Source organism: Oryzias melastigma, linkage group LG18, assembly GCF_002922805.2.
Source record: "Oryzias melastigma strain HK-1 linkage group LG18, ASM292280v2, whole genome shotgun sequence".
In the NCBI taxonomy this organism is placed as follows: domain Eukaryota; kingdom Metazoa; phylum Chordata; class Actinopteri; order Beloniformes; family Adrianichthyidae; genus Oryzias; species Oryzias melastigma.
The window spans coordinates 10143713-10163964 of NC_050529.1; the positions used below are offsets into that span (position 1 = coordinate 10143713).

The 20252-nt window shown below is 39.9% G+C and overlaps 1 protein-coding gene across 44 annotated transcripts in view; it reads left to right on the forward strand.

Annotated features, from left to right (window-relative positions):
* LOC112155773 (protein tyrosine phosphatase receptor type D) overlaps positions 1 to 20252 on the forward strand; it is a 454394-nt gene that overhangs the window by 325495 nt on the left and 108647 nt on the right. For all 44 annotated transcript variants that reach the window (XM_024287656.2, XM_024287657.2, XM_024287659.2 and 41 more), the window contains one exon: positions 10047 to 10241. In XM_024287656.2, coding sequence (XP_024143424.1) covers positions 10130 to 10241 — 112 coding nt within the window. In that variant the 5' untranslated portion in view covers positions 10047 to 10129. The remainder of the gene's footprint in view (positions 1 to 10046; positions 10242 to 20252) is intronic.

Genomic DNA, 20252 nt, shown 5'->3' on the forward strand with positions numbered 1-20252 from the left:
TTGACATTGATACGCGCTTCATGGCTTTCGCTTTTTAAAATCCTACCTTATAATATGCAACATAACTTAGCTTTCTCCTGTTCATGTGGCGTAAATTCAATCCCACTCTTCCTGGTTTTGCTGCAGCTCGCTGTCTACTTTTTTTTTTTTTTTTTGCATATTCCCTCCCCCTCGTTGCCACACCGGTTGCTCCCAACACAATAGCTCCTCAAGATTCCGCCTGTTTGCATGATAAGAAATTCTCTTCTTATACTAAACGCTGATGCACAAGGTCAAGCACAACCCAAGTGGCACATGCGGGTATTGTGAAAGCCTCCCACACTGTGACAAATAAACATGGCAGAAGGGAAGGCCTCTCAACAAGCCAGCAATCATTTGAATAGTTTACACAGCTTACATGCTTACCAAAGGGCTTACTGTACTCTGTTGTGGCTTTATCTGCTGGCCATTGAAAAAAGCATTATTAGCAACCATTACTGCTCAATTGAAAGTGTGTTCACTAGTGTCAGCAAGGTCAAAGGAGGTGAGCCAAACAGCGAGACAAAGATAAACTTGGTTGCTTTGGAATTTCTCTTTTTTTCTCCCTTTTGGATTCTCCAGTGCCCCTACAAATTGCTCAATAGCTCCATAACCTTGTGTGTGTTTTCGTGTTTGTAATGCTTGTGAGTGCACCCTGTGCTCGTGTGCGTCAAAGGAGCAACGCGCCGGGGCACTGGTATAATCAGTCACTAGACTGCAGGTCAGGGTCCTGCTCTGTGGGCACCATCCATCTGAACTCAGCAGCTGCTTGTGGATGTTGGCGAGAGGGATGAGTAGAGGAAGAAAGATGGGTGACATGAACGGTACTGATGAAAGATGGAGTGCTAGGCTCAGGTAGAGAGAAAAGTCAAGGAGAAGTGGCTGATAGCGGTAAGATCAAATGGAACAGAGGAGGAATATTCATGAGTGGAAGATTTTATTTGACAAAAGCAATATGCTCACCGTCTGTGTAGGTAACCTTATCACATAGTACAAGCACACTGTTGCTACAAAGCAAGGTCATAATTTTTACATCTTACTATCTTTTAAGTTTTTCCAAAAAATGAGTTCAATGTGCATTCTACACATCCAGTAAGTGTCTCACTGATAGAAATGTAGTAGTGTTCACCACTGCACTGCTGAGTGATAAGATTAGGGCATAATTCCCTAAAGATGGCTTTTTGATTGTTGGGAAATTATGCCACACTAAAGCCAAAATTATTTTTAAATTTGTTAGTCTTAAAGACCCACTCCAATGAAACTGTTGTTTTTGTGCTTTTTACATGTTCTTGTAGTATTTTTGTAATTCTATTGTCATTTATAAAGACGACTGCCCTTAAAAAAAAGCTTAAAATTTGATTATGACGTATTTCTTTATTCAAATAGTTGTGAATCTGGAGCAGATTAAAAAAAAATGCAGGGGTTGCTCTCTGCCAACAGTCCCTCCCACAACTCAGAGGGAAGTTTCTAATGAACCAAAGTACTGTCACTTCCAACTCATCCTATATGGATGTAAGGTTCGGGTCCCTCCGCACCACTTTTTGACATTTTTAAATATCACCCAGTCGTCGTTTTTTTATGTGCTGGCTCTTCCCATGAAATTAGGGGTCCCCAACCTCCGGGCCACGAACCTCTTCCAGTCCAAGGGCCGCTTGGTGCCTGGCCACAGACAGGGGAAAAAAGGCATAATCAGAGGTCCCCAAGCTACGGGACTCCTAACCCAGTACCGGTTCCAAGCCCGTTACTGTGTTTCAAGAGTTAGGAGCCCCTGATTTAATGGGAACATCAAGCGCGTCAAAAAGGACAAGTTGGGGACACCTAAAACATGAAATGGTGGCATGGAGGGGGCCCGACCCATACATCTATAAATGACAAATTGGGAGTGAGAATTTGCAGAATGAACTTTTTCATTTTGTTTTGCTAAAAACGACATCATAATAATAAAAATAAAAATATCCAACAGGCTTGCAAATATAAGGAACTTTTATTTATGCCACATCCAGCATTCAAATCACTTTTGTCATAATTCAACATGGCTGCTACTTGGCTAAGCATGCTAACTCATTAGCAGATGTAGCTTATCAAAATAAAAATTGGCTGAAAATTGAGTTAAAAATTACTTACAGAATCTAATATGTATGTAATCTGCTCACTAAGGTTAATTCATCTGAATATATATATATTTTTAGAGCCACTCAACAACAAGTGTTTGCTCTTTGTAATATATCTGATGGGACAACACAAAGGAAAACTGCTTCTGGTAGTGATTTGCCGCAGACATACCAACTTAGATGGGATTGGGATAACGTCCACGTCCCCCAAGCCCAGCAGGTGCTTTTAAACCAATTATTAGGGAGACAAATGTCATCAGACCCAATTAGAGTCATGCTGTGCCCTCATATTGGGGATCCATTCATAAGAGAGCAACAGCGTAACTGAAAAGACAACAGCTCCAATACAGGAAGCGTTGCATTTACTCTGAAATTAGTCAAGCTTGCTGTAAACCCTGACCCTTTTTTTTCTCAAACGTCTGGCGGCACCACCCAAAAGGGTAGTTTATGAGCGTGAGAAGCTTGTTTGAGGGAGGTCAGGGGATTCATGGAAACAGGGGGAGGGTGAGTAAATAAGTAAGTATGGCAAATAAACTACTCTGATGTGTGGTTGTCAGGGTCTTTCATGTGGAGGCTTCACTTGAGGGCATAGCTTAGCCTAGCTTGAGGAATGTTATTACACATGCTGGCTGATCGGGAGCGATGTGTGAGAAACGGCCTTGTCACTCGCTCTTAAATCACACCATTGCAGGCAGAAGAAGAAAGTAGCAGCTGACAGGGGAAAAAAAAGGAAAATATAGAGAGGAGCGTAGCAAAAGAAAAAGAAAACAATATACATATTTAATGGTGCTCATCCCACAAATAGCTTGAAAGTTGACACAGTGCCAGTGAAGAAAAAGTTTGATTCAAAAATTCTTGAAAACTAGAAGATATATATACATTTTTTTACAATGAAGGCAAAGATCTCCTGATTCAGCCTTTTGTGGAAGAGAGGGATTTAAGCTATACCAATGTCTAACTGAGAAGTAGAAATGATAAGAATACTTATTTTAATTCTTTAATTGAATCAATTTTCTTTACCAAACATTAAAATCACAGCTTATATGTAATACAAAGTGATATGATTGTAACGATTTCACATAAGCTGATAAACATCTCTTGAACGTTGTGAAGCTACGGACACACCGGGTAGGTGACGCCCGTTCAAGAACACACTTAGCCCATGGTGTTCACACTGGACAAGCAAGAAGGGGCTTCTTCTTTTTCTACCGTTTACTAGCGCATGTTTGCCAATTTCATTTCAAATGTTTAAAATGTTGACACGGTGCAAATAATTTTCTTTCATAGCTCGCTTTGGATATATGAAAGACTTAAGCCTTGGTTCTACTTAGCGGTCCGATATTTTTTAGCATTTCTATTGTAAAATGGAGTCATTAAACAATACCGAATCGTACCTCTTGAGGGCCCCCATCTGATGTAGGTCCGTAGAAAAACAGAACGTTACGGTTGAGGCAGAACCTCTGTAGCCACCTGTTGATTGGCCGAAAGTGATGACGACATTAGAAAGCACCAGTATAGCGCTAAGCTAGCATTTCCTCTTAGCCGCCAAAAATCTTCTGTCAAACAAAATTACATTCCTGTTATAGACAGTCTACAGAAAGTAAAGCAAGAAAAAGACAAGCTGCTGGATGACCTCCATTGTTCTTGCTTTTCTAGTTGTCGCACTACAATAGCGCAATGGCGGTTTACACCACGCATCCGCCATGATGGAAATGAGGCCTAACTGAGAGGAAACATTCACCAGATTTAAGTGGACCAGACTGTACCACTCCTTGCCGCTCAGTGTAAACGAGGCTTTAGTGTGCTATAATTCTGGATGGGTACAAACGTTAAAGTTATTAATTTTCTCCCCTCTCATGACAAGGAATGGCTTCCATACGTCACTACCAAAAACTAGTCCCTGATTGGTCAAAGTTTAACCTGTCTTAAACTTTTAATGCATGTTTATAGGTTACACATTTTGTACTTAGACGGTCATAGAAACTTTCATAGCCACACATGAACACTAAAGTTTGAAATGTACATTCACAAGTGTTTACATAGATTTTAGCTTTTTAAGGTGCACTAGAGGTGTCCAAATTCAGGCGACTGTTTTTCCAAACCACCCCACCTTCAGGTGGTCAGCAGCAGCAAGGATACGGGCATCTAGAAATCAAGGGAGACACACTGGATGTGGACACCATTGCTAGACAATGGGTTCATGGAGGTCCATTTTGTCTCCTCCTGTGGTGTTCATCACCTAACACCGGAGGACTGCCAGGAGAGATTACAGCCTCTATTCCCCATTAAAAGGTAGAAATGAAAAACAAAAAAGGATGAAAAGCAGAGTCTGTAGTAGAAACCCTTAAGAACACAGCGGTTTCTTCACAACACATCCCTACTTGATCTCATGATGATGGCAGTAAATCTTCTACATGTCTTGCAGTCTTTTCCCCGTCTTATCCTTTAGATTAAATTATTCACATTAAAGATCTTCACTTGAAACTCTGCGCAGTATTTTTCCGCTATAAGTGGGAGCAAGAGTGGTATGAAAGGTTAAACCACAGATTTGTAGGTCATAGAAGTTTTATATGTTTTCACACAGCACTTTCTCTTTTAATACTAAAATATCATCCGTTAGCCTCAACCAGAAACCATTAGTGTTAGCATAACATACACAGCTAGATTGACATGAAAGTACTTAGATATATATTTAGAAATATTACTTTTAAGGAGTTGTTTGGTATATGTCTAAGTGCAATTTAATAATATGACCATTTTTTATTGTAATTGGGAACATTTCAGAAAATTCAGACTGGACTATATATTTATATATTTAAATTTCGTGGAAATTTCTTAAAAAAAATTCCTGTCGCTCTGCAGAAACTATGTCTTAGAAAATGACAGATCTTTCGACTTTAGCTATAAACAAAGCATTCCCACTGGGTCTTTAAGTAATCACAGTTGCCTTTCTGGTAGTTTCCTGGTAGGAATTTTGCCAATCTCATCTCAATTGGCCATGCACGGTTAAAAGTTGTAAATTTGCAACCAGAATAAACTACTAGCAGATGGCCAAATACTGAAACAAAAGACATTGTGTTGCAGATTTTGTGTTCTATATCTGTACTTTTCTCCATGCACGTGCAAGGACTGTTACAGAAAGATTGGCCTTTTTGTGGCTGTTCTGGTCTGTCAGTAATAAAACCTAAAACTACTAAACTGTTTGACAACTGTTAAGCCCGGGCAAAAAGCATTAAAATGAAACTGTAACCGTCACTAGGATTTCAGGCTGAATGTTATTATTATTCTACTACTGTTATGAAGCTGCAGTCATGTGGAGCTTATAATCATTCTGCCTCACTTTTGTGCCGTAATAAGTTTATTGTGGCTTGGCTAGACTATGAGATAAATTACTGATCCTTTTTTTTTTTTTTTTTACTTTAATACCAAATAAGCACGCTTGAATGAAAGTGGAGACCAGCCTTTATGGAGAATATAAACATCCCACCCTCATTCTCTTTCACATTTCCGATAAGGATCGTGGAGAAGGAGAGAGAGTAGACAGCTCAACAGCTCCTTTCTCTTTCTCGCCACACACTACCCCCCGCCCCCCCTTTTCTAATTAACATGGTGCATGTTGTCAGGCTTTGTTTAATAATGCATGATTGCTATCAGCAGCAAAATCCTTTGAATGAAGCACTACTGAATGGGAGCACAACAATACCACCAGGGGCTCAGGAAGAAAGACAAGATTTCTTATTTATTTATTTTTTCCTCCCTAATATAATAACTGTTGGTTGGAAAGCATCGGAGCCACCAGATGTCTATAAAGGAAGTGCTGGTTGAGGCATTAGAGGGTCGAATAAAATGGGCACCGGAGGGGCAACTTTTTTTTAGGGGTCCCGTGTGTAGAGTCATGGGAACACAAAGGGCCATTTGAGCCCCTTGGGAACGCTCTCGCGTGTGTTTATATCAGCATAAGCTCCCACACGAAAAGAGCAACAGTGTTTAGGCTTAATCCATTGTCGGATAACAACAGTGTTGGCAAGCTGCTACCTTTCTGCCAGGTGGCTCATCACCCCTTAACACATTATGAAGGGATCTACTACACAGTTAACTAGAGGATTAACTCAACAAATCAGAACCAATTCTAGCAGCTTTCATTTCTAGTGAAAGTCGGGGATGGCTTCCTTTTCTCACTCTGGTTACACAACATGCAGATGGTTTTGTTAAATGAGTGTGTCTGGATGCGGATAGCCGCTGGGACAATATACCACAACTTAATGTCTTGACTGATACCACTAATATAAACATTACTATGACTATGCTAACTCTTATGTTAGTAATGCATTAAAAAAATAGTCTGACAGCACTATATGTTAGCCATGTTAGCGTATTTGCAATGACAAATGTTGCTATCAACATGCTAACTCCTAACCTTGTTAGCAACAAATAAAGTAAAAAAAAACATAGTCTGATACTGCTACATATTAGCTGTGTTAGCATTTTCAAGACGGACTGATACCATTAATACAAAGGTTACTGTGATTACGCTAACTCCCAACTTTGTTGGCAACAGGTAAAGAAAACGCAGCTACATGTTAGCTGCGTTAGCATAAAAAACAGACTGATACAGCTAAAACAAATGTCACTTCCCTAACTCAAACAAATGTTAGCGGAACAATGCTAGCTCCCCACCTGGTTAGTAACATCTAAAAAAAAACAAAAACACAGCTACACGTAAAAACCGATACAGCTAAAACAAACGTTACTGTGGCTATGCTAGCAGCAGGTAAAGAAGACATTCTGACACAGCTACACCAGCGTTTTCACAATAATACCCAACTTTGTTTGTAAAAGAAAGCCTGACATTTAAAGCGCTCTCAAAATCAATTCAACGTTTGTAATCACAACCAGAATGTATCCATTGAATAGGTTCTTCAGGACTATAACGTGCACTGTCATTTAAAAATAATAATAATACAAAGTTTTGAATTAAGTTTGGGCTATTGGGAAACATAAAAGGTGAATTTTTAGTGCAAGTCGGGGGTGGCTTCCTTTTCTTTCTCACTCTGGTTACACAACGTGCAGATGGTTTTGTTTGCTTCTATCAGCTCTATCAGTGAACGGGTTTGTGTGTCCAGATGTGGATAGCTGCTGAGTACAGTACCTTCGCCGCAGCCTAATGTCATGTCATTTTTGGAAACTCACACTTCATTAATTAACTCCCTTTTATTTGCAGGGGCTGACTTGTTAAACATTGACTGAAGGAGAAAGACGGTTAAACTTGCGCTGTGTTTAAATAAAAATGCTGGTTTGTCCTATGGACACAAACAGGAAATCCAAAATTAACAGCTGTTACTCAATCATTATATTTGTCAGAATAGCCATTCCATGTTTTTTTTTTTTTTTTTTTTACGTATTTCTTAATTCTTTTTTTTTTTCTTGATATTTATTTCTGTAGTGCAAGTTCTTCAAGTTATAAACTGGCCAATCAGATGCCTAAAAAACAAAAGTACATGGTATCATGTGGAAAGTTTAAAACTTTTAACCCTGCTTCCACACCGTAGGGGTGTGGCCTTTCAACAAACCCGGACTGATGACATTCAGTTCCAATGTGTTGGTTTGTCCTCACTCAGGCTGTCTCAATCCAAGTGATTTCAATCAAAGTCACTCCAGCTGCAAACACTGCAGAGAAATTGTAGTCTAATGTTTCCAGATTGCATAGATATTTGTGTGTGTGTTGGTGGTTGCAGTACCGAGGGATGAGATTACCTCAAATTGATTCAGTTTGCCTCATGTTTTTGAACTGGCCCTGCGGCACCTTGGAGACAAGTAGTCGTGTCTCTCTATCCCCCTAAAAAAAAAATAATAATAATAATAAAAAACAAATCGAGTGTGACAGGTGCGTCTTTTCTGCCATTTGTAGCTCACAGGAATCAAAGAGAGAAACCAAAAGAGTAGGAGAGAGGAGCAAGTTTGGTACTTTGTCTAACACATTCTCATTCCTAAGTTGTCACTTATTGACGATTGGTTAAAGGGTAACCAAACAGGGAAGTTGGAAACTGACTCCACCCACAGCTGAAATGTGAAAATCCGGTCAAAGGGGTGGGGCTGGAGAACAGGACTGTATCATTACTGGAACTGCAAACCATGACGTGAGACTTAAATTATTTGACCAATCACGAAAGTCAAATGTAATAACTCGTTTCAACCTGTAAGGGACAGCACACAAATGATTTTTGACTATATTTTCAAAACAAGTTTGTTTTAATTTGTCAAAAAATTGACAATGACCAAAAGACAAAACTTTTAAAGCCCCATTTATAGAGGTAAACAGCCAAAAAAGTGGATTTAGGGTTTGGTTACCCTTTATAGACCCTTTTGCATCACTTTTTGACATTTTTTGGTGTCCCCAACTCATCATTTTTTGAGGTGCTGTATGTTCCAATCAAATCACGGGTACACATCATGACTGGTTCTCTGAATGCGGCCTCTGAATGCGGTCAGTACTGGTACCCTAACCCTGACCCGGCACCTAAACCCTAACTTGGTCCGCAAACCAGTACCACGTCTAGTAGCAGACGTGCGCTGTACCAGGTGCATGGTTCCAATACCAGTTTTCAGTACTGGTTCTGGTCCATATCTGATACCACACACGTCCAGTACTGGATTAGGGCTAGGGTACCGGTGCGGTATGCGTCCTTGTATCGGTTTGTGTTAGGGATCCAGTATCGCTTCCACGTCTGGTAGCTTGTTGGGTAGGGGTCTTTAACCATGCATCAATATGTGGCAACTTTGGAATGCGAATGTGTTGCTTTGTCATGATAAAATCAAGTAATTTGCCTCAAGAGGTCTTGCTTTTTCGCCCCACTTCTGCTCCATTAATGGGAAACGGTCAAAACTAGACAGAAACAGTCCTATTTCTAAAACTACACAACCATGAAACACGGTTTGCGTTTGATCGCGTCACCGTGACTGAACAGACAATGCAGACAGGCAAGCCGATGAAGTAACCCTACAGTACAGTATGACACTCAGATTAGCTGGGAGCCATGTTATTAGCTGAAGTCTACCACAAAGCATCCATCACTAAGGATCAAGCTAAGGCTTAAGCAAATGGATGACAAGGGATAGAGGCCGTCTGCAGCTAATACTAGTTCACTGTATCGCATTGATTTCCACAGCCATGTAGCCTTTGATAAAAGGATGAAACCTAAATGGAGAGGACAGGCCACTCTGCCCCCAAAATGTTATTTGTTGTTTGCGTAGCGCCGCATGAAAGGCCAAATTTGTTCAAGTGTTTGTGTGCGAGGACGCTGAATTTACAGCCATCGCTCTCAATCCCGTCGAAATTAGAGCTATTAGAGGATCGACTTTGTGCTGCACGAGAAAAACGGCGTTCATAGGAAACATGAGCCTCTGATAAACCGACAACAAAGTTTTCGCCAGACTGAGAGATGCTCCTTACACGTCTGGACTGCGTTCTTTTAAGTGGAGCGTTCTTCATGGGGAACACATATCAACATTGATCAGAGAGGGCGAGTCAAACGGCTCCCATATTCTACTGCATATTTAATTGGTGTTCGTGACCTAAGCTGTGAAGACAAAATCATGTTAACTTAGCCTTTCATCTGTGTGATTTTTCTCCCCCCCACTCCCCCTTTTGCTATCTCCCTCCTTCTCGTGAACACTTGCACACACATTGTGTGAAGTGACTATTCCATTTAGAGAACTGTCAGAATATACCCCGTGAGCACATCAGGCTTTCCCTATCCTCTGTCAGTTCCAGCCGAGGCTGTGTGGGGGTATGTCAGAAATGTGCAGGGATAGATAAAACCCATGGAGCCAAACAGCTTTGTTTCATTCATTTCCTCTCTCTCTCTTTTCCTCCCCTCCATCTCCTTCTCTCCATCCTTTCTTTCTTGCCTTGCATAGGCTGTGAATACCCTGCATCTGAGAAATCAGACCAGACTGACTCACAGGGCTCTGTGAGCCAGTGCCACCGAGGCTGCCAAAGCATGCTGGTGCCAAGCTGTCCCACCATGCACAGAGCCAGACCCACGCTGCTGCTGCTGCTGCTGCCGCTGCTGCTTGTCCAGGGTCTGCTCCTCCACCTCGCCGACGCTCAAAGTAAGTACCCGTCACGCAAACACCTTAAGGACGGTGCGTTGTTACTGCATCGTCGACTCAAATGAAGGCATACATTTTCTTCTAATGTCTTCGTATCACAGAAAAACAAATGGAAACACCTTTTTATTACATTTATATCAAACCAAACAACATGGTATGATCACTTATACACATAAAACAATGACAAATACAATATTTTATTCATTATTATGCTGTATACTGACCCAAAAGACTTCAATTCTGCTTATATGACTACGAAAGGTGAAAAAATATCTTATTAAGTTCTTCAATTTGCCCTTAAATTGAGTTTAAGGGGAATTAACTAGTTTACTTCAACAATTTAACTTCTTTGTACTCACTTTAACACTCATAACTCTTCAAATATTTATAAATCTAAAGCAATTCCATCTGATTATGAAAGCAGCTTTACTTCTGTAAAGTAATAGGGCAAAGCTGCTTTTTCTTTCACCTGCAAGAGTTAAAGGGTTAAGGTACCGTGGTTAAAAATAATAACAAAGATGGTGGAGCTTTCACAAATGTTGCTCCGGTGTAAAAGGTGTGAGCCCTCGTGCACGTCTGAAAGCTTTTCTTTTCCACCATCTGAAAGTTCTTTAGGAAAGGGAGTGAACGGTGCATAACAAGTAATTTTCTTCACGTTCAGCCTTGATTAAATGTCCCGACATTAAAGCGATTCATCTCGGGTGATAACCGAGCGCCCATTTCTTCATTCGACTCCGCAACTGGCGCCTGGGACTTGAATGAGCTCCAGACTTAATAGCTCAGTGCATTTTGCGTGCTAATGCCGGCAGTTTAAATTGTGTCAAAAACAAAAGTGCCGCCCGAAATAAAAGGAGGAAAAACTTAATCAAGGAACGGAAAAGTAAAAAGCCTGAAAGGACACACAATCATGCTGGAGGGAAATCAAAAGCGTACTTTCACACTTTAGTACCCAGGTAGAACTTTTTATGTCAGACAGATTGCGTCGAGTCCCTAATTCACCTAAATAGAGAGAAATTTAAAATCTGTACCACATTTTTCGCACCTCAAAGTGCATTGGATTATAAGGCGCACCACCAATGAATGGTCTATGGTTTCATATACACATATGAAAACAGACCGATACGGCAAACAATAAACCGTTTTATGACTATACTAACTCACAACCTTGTAAGAAACCCAAAGAAGAACCACAATTCCACATCGCAAGACGTTAGCCGCATTAGCGTATTCACAAAAACATCCAACTTTGTTGCAACATGTAAAAAACAAGCGGATATCGCTAAAATAATTGGTACTATGGTTATGCTAACTCCTGACCTTGTTAGTAACATGTAATATTAAACATAGTCTGACTCGGGTAAACATTAGCCACGTTGGTACATTCACAATAACACCTAAATATGTTTGTAACACCTAATAAAACAAGCTGATACTGCTAAAATAATTGTTACTGTGGCTATGCTAACTNNNNAAAAAAAACAAAAAAAAAAAAAAAAAAAAAAAATTTGCAAGACTCTAGCCGAATTAGCATATTTACAAAATATCCAAACTTGTTGCAACATATAAAAAAAACAGGCTGATATTATTAAAAAATTGTAATAATTGTTACTGTGGCTATGCTAACTCCTAACCTGGCTAGTAACATGTAAGACACATCTTAACATTAGCCATGTTGCCATAATAACACTTAATATGTTTGCAACACGTCAAAAACATGCTAATATCACCAAATCGAGCGTTATTGTGACTATGCTAATTCCCAGCTTTGTTAGTAACGCATAACAACACAGTTCAACACATATTAGCCGTGTTAGCATATTCACAACAACACCTAAATTTGCTTGGAACTCGTACACAAAACAGAGTGACATTTTTACAGAGCGCCGTGTGCCTCTCAATCGCTTCAGTAGGTACGACCGGAAATAATCCATATTTAAATCATGGTCCAGGTGAATACTCGATTATGATTGGCTGCTGGGTGTGGATTATAATCAAATCAAATCAAATCAAAATTTATTTGTATAGCACTTTTAAAAAAAATGAATTTCACTCGAAGTGCTTAACATAAAAAATAACATTTTAAAAACAAAAGATAATACCCACAAGCCCCACCCTTCCACATACACGCACAAACACAAACACACATCGACATATCATAAAAGTGATAATCGACAGTGATCGATAATGAACATTAAAAAAAGAAGTTCTGGTCCCTGCCCTGGTTCCTTTAAAACAAACTTTTGCTTCATCATCTGGAAAAAACAAGCTGTAAGAGGTGAACTTTTTTACCTTATTGTGATGATCAGCTTANNNNGTATATATATATATATATATATATATATATATATATATATATATATATATATATATATAATTTTTTTTCCTTTGCCGCTACAGTTGAAGTCGGTGTCAGACGACAACGTGCCGTACTACGCATCAAATAGTTTCATAATGAAAAAAGAATAAAGTATTAAAAATCGATTGAATGTTTATTTATTTTGTAAGTGACCATAGTATAAGTGGGATAATCCATCTGTGGTGTGCATTACCTTGTGATAATGCAGACTCTATTGAGCATTATCCATTATAAAAGGCACCCCGGATTATTAGGTACACTGTTTTTTTTTTTTTTAATTAATAAAAAGGCTTTTAAGTGTCTTGCCGTGCAGAAAATACAATAATTAAACTTCATTTACTGTAACACTGAATTCTTTTTAAAGCTTTCTCTGTATCACTCTTGTTGGAGAGTGATCAAGCTATCTGTCTCACCAAACTTCAAAATATTTCGTCTTGCTCTTATTTCCCCAAATCTTTATTTTCTACCTTAAAAAAAAGAAGTGCTCAGGCCTCAGCCAAGAATATCACAATGAGAAATCTTTGGAATTGAGTTACTTGACATCAGACACCTGCTCATTGATGTGTGACAACAGTTTTCAAACCTCATTGAGCTTTGGTCCTACACCAAAGATCCCCCCTCTCTCACCTTCCTCTTTTTTTTTTCTTCCTCCGAGAAGATCCATGAATCATTAGCTTCTGGAATCGCGGCGGGATGAATAAAAGTTTTATTGCTTCCTTCAAACTGACTGAAATCCTCTCAGTTCAGCTGAATATCTCTGACTGAAGGGATCATTCAGCCAAGGTCGCGGAGCCATGCAAAGTGAAATTGATGGGTGAGATTTTCAACTTTGTGCTTGAGAAATGTTCCCTGCAATCGCCTCAAACGTCTTTTATTTTTCATCCCTTTTCCTCTCCCTCCGCATATGTCTATCAATGGGAGGGAAGAGGCAGGCGGCGCTGCGTTTTCTCCCTCGTTTTATCTTGCAGCCGAATTTATCGGCTTAATTTAATTACGGAACCCTCCCAAAAAGGCGTTAGTGAGGAAGTTTGAAAACTTTTGTTCTATAGTGAATTTATGTGACTTTTGGTGAAATAAAAAAAAAACCTTCAGACGGTTTTTAGGTCTTCCAGACATTCCACAGTTGAATTTCAACGCAAAAACCTGTGCAACTGTACTCGTCAGCCCTCAAAACTGGACGCCTCGGTGCTCTCCAACCCACCCGAATCCCTCCCCCCATTAATTTCCTTCCTTTAGCCATCTGGCTATTAGCAGCTGTCGTTACCCTGTACTCTCCTTAAACAGCTGTGCTGGGTCATCATCTCAAAGCCAAAACAAACTTATCACGAGGGAGCCGCAGTGGCTGTCTGTTAATGACTGTGGGGGTGTTTGGGAGTTGGGGAGGTCATGCGGGTGTGTATCCTGTCTGAAACTGAGGTGTGAGGGAAAGTGCCTGTTCCCAGCCAGAACCACTTCAGGCAGTACATATTAGCTCTGGGATTTATATTTAGTCCTCTCCGCTCTGCACTGCTAGATCTCCCTCGTGCATATGTTTGCTCCGCGCATTCCCTCCATTGTTTGTCCACCTAATCACTCGCTTGCCAATTTATTCCTTATTTCTTCTTTTGGCTTTCTTTCTTTCTTTCTTTCTTTTTCTGCCTGCATTTTTGTCTTCTTTTACTTTCTCTCCCTCTCGTTGTTTGGAGGCAGCGCGATAGCCCCTTCCAGCGTCTCACAAGAGCCTTTATTTCCTCCACTGTTCCGCTGCATAAGCTTATCCAGCCCAGACACACTGGGACTTTTCTTTGCATACGGGGTGTGCAGCAAGAGCCTTAGTGCACACCAGTACACTGCACTCCACTCTTAACTTATCATCCCTAAATTACAACTGCAATTCGGAGGGAAGAAAAAAAACATATTGTGTTGCCACACAGGGTCCATTAGCATGTGAGCTAGCCTCTGGCTGTGGCCACGTCGGTGTAGATGACACACAGAAGAGCAGAAAGTGGCTGAGTCTGCCGGCTCAACAGATGGTGGGTCCCTTAGAGCCAGTCTTAAGCTGATCTGCACTTGCCCCTTTAGAAGAAATGGCAAACAGAACTCCAAATAAGTATACTTTAAAAAAAAAGGTTTACTCTTCTGTCAAATAGTCCTTTGTGGCGCCTGTTTAGATGTCCTCTGTGAGGAGGATTTTGTTTGTTAGATTCCTTTCCTTCTTACCTTTTGGTCTATGAAAATCTACTTTGTATACCATCTTCCACTTCGATTGATGTTTGATATGTACGACAATAATTCAAATTGGGGTCCTACTCAGCCAGTGAGGCCAAGTGGGCCCCAAATGGTTTAAAAGTGGGCAGAAAATGTGGATTTGTCTGCAGTTTCAGTTTGGTGGCCTCACCTGGGCGGCACCACTTGCTTCGTTGTCCACCGGGCGGCTGGCTAGCATAGCAAGCCATCCCACTGAGTCCACACTTGGGCCAATGTGGGCAAACAGGTTGGGCGGACAAACCCAATTGGGGCCCACATTTTCTGTACAAACCATATGGGGCCATTTGTTCTAGCTGGCTGTGTACTTGCTTACTGTACATTAATTCAATTCAATTTTATTTGTATAACCCAATATCACAAAGCAATTGTCTCATTGGGCTTCATACTGGTAATTGTACAAAAGCAGAAAATTTGCCATAAAATATAAACAATAGGTGATTGGTAAACTAAGCAGACTAAACTAAACTGGTTTAGTTCAGATGCGCTTTTAGCACATGATGTTCACTCTTCTATACAAGCGCATGCACCTGCAGTAGGTGTTGAAGTGGTCCAAATCTAGTTTTATTCTTTCACAGCTCTATTCCGATATATGGAATAAACATCATAACATTAAGTCTGGATATAAAGCGCTTTAAAGCCATCTTCCACAATCAGTTTTGACACTTCCGTGTTTTGAAAAGGACACTACCCGTATGTCACTTCCAAAGCCAAATCTCTGATTGGTCAAAGTTCATTGGGTTTAACTTTTAACACACCTTCAATGGACACAAGTTTTGTACGTAGAGCCAGAAAACAGTCTTGTGTAAATGGAACATGGAAGCCTGATACGCACATTTTCACACATTTACATAGATTTTTGATTAGAAATGGCCACCTTGAATGTGTTTTACAGAGAGTGGTATGAACGTAGATTTACATGAGCGTTATGTAAAAACAAAACTTGAACACACAATAAAACATTTATAGCTCAGCAGGACATAAACATGTTACTGATTGAAGTAGAAATCAGATAGAAATAACATGTTGCTATTAAACTGAGAGAAAAAAGAATAGTTTCTATTAAAACTGTTGGAATGTACCCAAATGTTATGATCTCAAATGATTTGTGACAAAAGCTGTTCCGCTATGAACACATTTTTCATTCAAAACACTGTTTTGAAACTAAACTTGTTTGGTAAGCTTTTTATGCAGTTTTTGAACAATAAGACATGTTGATGACCACTTTTCTCCCCATTTTCACTCTTCTTGTGCAGCCATAGTGATCCCTCAATACCAATAAACTGCATTATCGCTTTGTTTACCTAAAACTGCATTAACTCTACAAATACCGACGGAGTGAGGGATAATCTGCAGTAGTTTGCATGCTACTGGGCCAACAAATCCTGTGTACCAGGAGGATCTGAGACTGTGAACGTTTATGCAGACATGAAGAGGCAGTGAGATGTGAGCTGGAAATCTATCAGCTGTAGCTCAGACATCAGAACCTCCATATAGTTCATATATCAGTTTAGCAAACGCTGCCCCCCAAAGCAGATTTTTTGACTACCAGCAGTATAGGCTAAACAGCTTTGGCAAAATGTGTCCTGTTTTAATGGACAGAATGTGTCTTCTGTCTATGAAACCTCAGTTGTGACTCAGTAACTGTGTAGACTTTTTACGGGGTGGTTCTTATTGCTTTCAGGAATTTTAACAGAGCCCAGCGTAGTCAATAAAAGAGGGTACAGAGGTCATGGAGATGCTAGGGGCCCAACCCATTGACATCATAGATATATTTACACCAGATGGATAATCTCTGACCCTATGTCTTGGATTCTGAATGACAAAGATAATCCTAAAGTGAGAAAGGATTTACTCTGCCCAACTTTGTCAGTGTTCCAAAAACTGGGTGGGGCCAAGTAAAGTCCTAAAGGTATGTAAAAAAAAAAAAAAAAAAAAAAAAAAAACAATAAATTGTCCAAATGTAAGTTCTAATAAAATTTTAACCGCAGTAGTCGTGATTTCTTTTTTTTTTTTTTTATTGTAAAATCAGACTTGGCATTGATATCAGTAGGGAATTGCTCCATTCTGACACCAGCCTCCAGTGGTCCTTTGAGGAACTACATCCAGTAATACTTTCTTGTTAGCATACAGTTGAGGTTCCGAAGGTGGCCGATTGGTTCTAACCCATTCTGAAGTGGACTATCTTACATCTCTGCTAGCATCACTCTTTCAAGCATGACTAAAAATGAGTGTTGGCTGTTGTCAAATGAATCCAGACATGGTTAACAAATCCCGGACAAGCCCCCAATTTATGCTATGTTTCTTATGTTTTCTTTTTATTTGGTAGCACACAAAAAACAAGCAATGAAATATGCTATAATGACATTTTACAAATATTACTCCACTAAACATGCAAATGGAAAAAAAAGCAAAAACTGACAGATAATTATCAAATCATGGGATTACACCAGGCGAACGAAGAGTGCTCCAGTCCGAAGTCTCCACCCACTTGGGTTCCCACTGCATTAACGTCTAACAATTATTCTGCAATTATCCCAGACCAGCTGTACTAGATCTAGGACCTTGTGTGATGGGATATCCTGTGTTTCCAACCCCAAAAGCTCATTGCCGCATACAGCTTTTTCCTGTTAGCATGTTTTGAAATGCATGGATGCTGTCCCATTATCAAAGCACAGAAAGACAGATCCTAAAACATGCACCCTCCGCACGTAGCCACTGAACAGATTCACCTTGTAGCAATTCCAAAAGCTAATGATACTCTATCCCCCAGATTACATCAGGCTGTAATATGTGTGTTTTATGCATGCCTGGCCTAATAAGAATTATTGTAAAATAGCGTTGTATTTGCATATAGGCTTCGGGGCTGTACTGAAATTAGCATTTTTACAACAGCTCAAATTAAATCCCTGTGCTTAATTTGCCTGCATGCTAATTTGATTTAAATTGAGTCGATTCCATTCCCTTTTACACTCAGGCCCACACATACAACCCAAGCACATACGTACACACTCATGTGAAGGCACAGTATGTACTCTAAAGAGCTGCAGCCTACATTCACCCCCACACACTCCCAGATACACACCGAATTAGACGCAAAAATGAGCACACACAAAAGCTTTCATGTTTGTGTACCTCCATTAAAGGACTTTAAAGCAAAAGGGGAACGAAACTTTAAATCACTGTAATTCCTCAAGTCTACCACCTCGTTCATCATTCTGCCGGACACTGCTCAAGTGGAAATTTCATTGTTGGCTCCACTCGTTCATTTCAAAACCTGTCTGGGCGCAGCATATCCTTAAAGACGTACGTCGATATCTACAGAAGGGGAATATGCATCATTTTCACATTTCAAATAAATGCGGTAAAGACACCTTCGGCTGAGTGTGCCAGCACTTAATTACCATCTAGTTGTTTGGAAGGAGACCTTGTGACAAGAGTGGAAATCTGAGATGAAACAATGTTATCAGCACCATGCACGACGCTTGTTGCTTGCAGGTTGAACTGAACAAGTAGAAAGTCATTTTCTTCAGCTGCAAATGCCTGTACTGACTGCTTGTCAACAATGTGCTCTGCAATTAAGTTTAAAGGTTGTATAAGGCCCATTATTAACTCAATGAATGCCGAATCCTCTGGCGACTATGCCCAAGTGTATTATTTAAAGCCATTAGTCTCAACTATGGATTGGAGTGACCACAAAAATCACACAAAAGCCAAGTTTTTTTTTTCTTCCTTCACACCTCTGACCCTCCCACTCAAGAAAAGCAGATAATCACAAACAATGCGGACATGTTGTGCAGCCCCAAATGAAGGTAATTAAGTTTGAGCAGTTACCAACACTCTAAGTGCACTTTAGGCACAACTCGCAAAGAAATGGTGCCGCATGTTGTGGCATTTACCTCTCAGAGCAGGAATACTGACAAAACAAAAGCTGTAAATCCAGCAGAGAAAGGGGTAATCACCGGACTATGAAAGTGCCTTTTTTTCACGATCCATATATTGGAAACCTTCTTTTCAAAGCAGCTATCACACTGTGAAATGTTAATCATTTCAGTCAATCAGAATCTCATTATGTGCCCTTAAAGTCTGGGTGAAAACAATAAAAGTGTGCCACGTTAGCATCACGCTCCGCGCACATCTCCATCATGCAGACACTCGCACCGAAAAGCAACCTTGTCGCTTTGTCTTTGAAGCCGGGATCAGCCGGTGAGCTGATCACAACGCCAGCTGTTTCGCATCTAATGGGCTTAGCTGTGGCATGGTCCCGGCCTCGCTGGCACATGCACACAATCTGATCCCCCTTCATACACTGTGCCAGTGAACCACTTAAAAATGCAGGTGTTTCGTGACATTGCCACAGTGACTTTGCAATTAATAGATGGATGCTTTGGCCGCTGCTGCAATGGGATTACTCGGCCAGTGAAGTCTGAAATACACGAGCGTTCACTGTGCATTTGATGTCTCAGAGGAGTGTGAACAATGAAGAGCGAGGAACCATATCATCTGCACCTGCAGCATTCCCCAAACAATCCTCCATTAAAGCTGAGATTATATTTGGATGACAAATTTTCATTTAAAAAATCTGTTAAAATCTGATAAAAAAAATACATCATAATTGTTTGATTGAACGTAATTTAGCACAAAAAAAGACAGTTTCGTACATTTGGAAACCTAAAGGTTGGTTTGAACACAGAATTTAAAAAAAACTAGAAAAATAGAAAAAAAATGATGGTTAAATCCATGTTTCACAATAGGTGTTGTTTAATAAAATCAATTTAATCATAACAGATCATCGATTCATAAAAATATAGATTGATTTAGCACATAAAGCTAAAGTCTGCGCTAGCTTGATGCTAGCATTCAATGGCATTTCCCATAGGACGGCTAATGCTAACGCTCAGTCGATCTTAACATACATTGCTGACTAAATTAACGTCTTTATAAACTTGCAGGCATGATTTTTCCAAACTCTTTTAAGGAAATATTTTTCAATGTAACCATTTGTGGTTTTTTTGCTCATACTTTCTTTTTCTTCTGGAATAAGCTGTAATGCTATAGCTTGATCGCCACCTAGTGGCCAAACTGAAACACCCTTCAGGAGAGGCAGAACAATCGTTGGAGCTTGTGTTTGAGAAACACTGTATGCGATTAACAATCTCATTATAGTTTCACTAATATATTTTACAGTGAAGTGCTTCAGATTAATATGAATATCTTCAACATATTCAAAGATTACTAATGTATTTCTAAACAAATGTATAAACTGTGTGTACTCAACATTTATTTCAGGGGATTGGAAGAATAAAAATCTAATCTAATCAATCCAGGATGTGGTAAATGGATGCAATCTTGAATATACTTTCAGTATATAGTGTCCTATAATTCTCAGGCAGGAATAAACGGCAGTAAAT